The 3,401-nt window shown below is 45.6% G+C and overlaps 1 protein-coding gene across 1 annotated transcript in view; it reads left to right on the forward strand.

The window, feature by feature from the left end:
- LOC147468344 (colorectal mutant cancer protein-like) overlaps positions 1-3,401 on the forward strand; it is a 27,633-nt gene that overhangs the window by 17,282 nt on the left and 6,950 nt on the right. The window contains exon 3 of the mRNA XM_086554461.1: positions 976-1,189. Coding sequence (XP_086410587.1) covers positions 976-1,189 — 214 coding nt within the window. The remainder of the gene's footprint in view (positions 1-975; positions 1,190-3,401) is intronic.

Consider the following 3,401-nt stretch of genomic DNA (forward strand, 5'->3'; position numbering starts at 1 on the left):
CAAGGAAAAGGAAGCAGGGAAGAGGCGAGGCTCGGAGGAACCATAGAGTAGGCCAGACATTGCAGAACCAGTAGACAAGAAAGAGGGGCTAAGCAGGTCATAACAAGAAAAGGAGACAGAAGGAAGGGAAGAGAAGGGTAGGGTAAGGCAGGGGAAGAGGAAAGGGGAGACAGGGATAGGCAAATCATAAAGGACACGAGGGAAAGCGAGAGGATAGAGGAATAGGAAGGAAGGATAGGTAAGGGTAAGTATCCGGAAAGGATAGAAGGCAACTGAAGGGTAAATGTAATGATGATGAAAGTAAAGTGAATTAAAAAAATATAATGAAGAAAAAACGTACTAGTGTTTTGGAGAAAAGGTTAGTGAAGATTGTATAATTATAACGACATAACTTCTGAAAATGTATATTGAAAATATTTGTTGGTATCTGGTTTTCTAGAATAGTTGTAAGAAGATTAATCAACATGAGGTTTATATAATGTCTCTATTCCTTATGATAAAAAACAACAACAAAAAAAAACATCAGAAGCATCACTGTCAAAACTCATCATTCTTGTCAATTAGAAAGCAACACCACCATCACATCACACCACATCATATTCCCTCCCCCCTCATACTCACACATACCCCCTACCACATATCCACACCCACCCTTCCTACACTCCCACTCCCCATCCCACATCCCCCCCTCACCCTCACCCCCCCAAAAAAAAAACACCCCCCACACCCACCCTTCCCACACTCCCACTCCCACATCCCCCCCTCACCCCCATCCCCCAACTCACCCCACCCCCCAACAACCCTTTCCCTCCCCCCCAACCCCACACCCACACTCCCCCCCATCCCCCCAACAATTCCCCTCCCCCTCACCCCCCCACCCACCCAAAAAACACCCCCCAACCCCCCAACAACCCTTCCCATCCCACTCCAACATATCTAACCACCCCGACCTCTCCCCTCTTCTCTCCCAAACAGCTCGAGAAAGTGCGAGTGGAGAGAGAGAGCGAGGACAGACTAGACTCCCAGGCCCAGCGTTACGAGGAGAGACTCACCGAATTGCACTCAGTGATTGCAGAGCTCTCGCGCAAGATCGACCAACAGCGCATCAACGTCATAGCCGAGGAGGAGGCGGCGGTTCCCGAAGAGTACTCGCAGTCGGAACTCTCGCACGACCAGCACGATGCGACCGGTAGGTGTTGGGGTGTTGGGGTGTTAGGTGTTGGGTGTTGGGGGTGGGTGGGGATTGGTGTTGGGGGTGGGGATTGGGGTGGGGATGGGGTGGTGTTGGGAGTAGGGGGCAGGAGGGATGGGGTGGGGGTGGGGTGTGGGGGTAGGGGTAAGGGTGGGGGTTGGGGGTAGGGGTGTGGGTGTGGGTGTAAGGGTAGGGGTAGGGGTAAGGGTAGGGGTAGGGGGTTGGGGGTGGGGGTGGGTGTGGGTGTAAGGGTAGGGGTAGGGGTAAGGGTAGGGGTAGGGGGTTGGGGGTGGGGGTGGGGGTGGGGTGTGGGGAAAGGGAAGGGGATGGGGTAGGGGTGGGGGTGGGGGTAAGGGTAGGGGTTGGTTGATGGGGATGGGGTTTAGGGGTAAGGGTAGGGATAGGGGGTGGTGTTGGGGGTAGGGATGGGGGTAGGAGTGGGGGTGGGTGTAGGGGTAAGGGTGGGGGTAGGGGTGTTGGGGGTGAGGGTTAGGGTAGGAGTGGGGGTGGGGGTAGGTGTGGGGTGGAGGGTAGGGGTGGGTGTTGGGGTTAGGGTAAGGGGTAGGGGTAGGGTGGGTGTGGGGGATGAGGGTGGGGGTAGGGGTAGGGGATGGGGGTGGGGATGAGGGTATGGGTAGGGGTGGGGATGGGGTAGGGGGATGGGGGTATAGGGGGATGGTGTTTTCGATGGTAGTGTTTTTTTTCCTTCTTTTTTCTTTTAGAATCTGTTTAGGGAAGGTAATGCTTCTTACTCGCGGATGTAGATGTTACGATATTTATTTTTGTTTCTGTGGCAGGAATTTGCCTCTTTATCCTTGGCTGAATAGATAATGTGAATACTATATGTATATATATGCACATATTCATACACACACACACACACATACACACACACACACACACACACACGCCGGCACAATATCGCGTATATATAGCACAGAGAATATATATTATATATATATATATATATGTATACATATATATATATATTATATATATATATATAGGGAGAATATATAAGGCAATGAAATTATATATATATATATGTATTACATATATATATATGTGTATAGAGTGTATATATATATATATATATATATTATATATATATATAAGAGATATATTATATATGCGTGATATATATACATATACATATATATTAGCGAGATATATATATATATTATATATATATATATATATATATATATATATATATATATATGTATATATATATATATATACATATATATATATATGGGCGTGTATATATTTAAAAATATTTATATATACATACATTTATATATATATATATATATATATATATATATATATATATATTATTATATATTATATATTATATATATCATACTGGCGAGTATATATATATATATATATTTATATATATATTATATATATATATATTATATATACATATATATAAATATAAATATATATATATATATATATATATATATATATATATATATATACATATACATATTATGTACAAACATTTCTCTCCCCCAAATTCCCTGTTTACACTCCCTTCTGAGTACATAATTTCCCCAAAAGGAAACCCGGGCAGCCGAACTTAATCCCCCGCAGAAGAACCCTCCGTTTTTAGACTCCGGAAGAGGTCTGTCTCCTAAAAGCTCTTCAGTCCCCAAAATAGCCCCGTCGTAGAAGGGGTCCTTAGCCCATAGGCGTAGATGGTAGGCCACAGCTCACTCCCACTCCCACTCCCACACCCACTCCCACTCCCGCTCTTGCGTCACAAATTAGCGTCAACGTCACAGACAGATGCGGCTGCGGGTCACCAGATGCTGGTCGGCTTTTTCTTTCTTTTTTTTTCTTTTTCTTTTTGACTTGTTGGAGCTTTTGTTCAGCGGGGGAAACGCTCGAGAGGTGTTCTGGGATTAACACATACGCGTACTACAGATACAGACTCGCACGCACGCACGTACAGTCGTACACACACACACACACACACACACACACACACACACACACACACACACACACACACACACACACACACACACACACACACACACACACGCGCGCGCGCACATACACACTCTCTCTCTCTTTCACACACATACACATACACACACACTCACACACACACACACGCACAAACGACCACTAACACACACAACACCCCCTCCCACAAACACGACCCCCCCCCCCCCCCACACACACAACACAC

This window comes from Penaeus japonicus, unplaced genomic scaffold, assembly GCF_977035675.1.
Source record: "Penaeus japonicus unplaced genomic scaffold, GWHDUDI00000001_assembly GWHDUDI00000029, whole genome shotgun sequence".
NCBI classification, from domain to species: domain Eukaryota; kingdom Metazoa; phylum Arthropoda; class Malacostraca; order Decapoda; family Penaeidae; genus Penaeus; species Penaeus japonicus.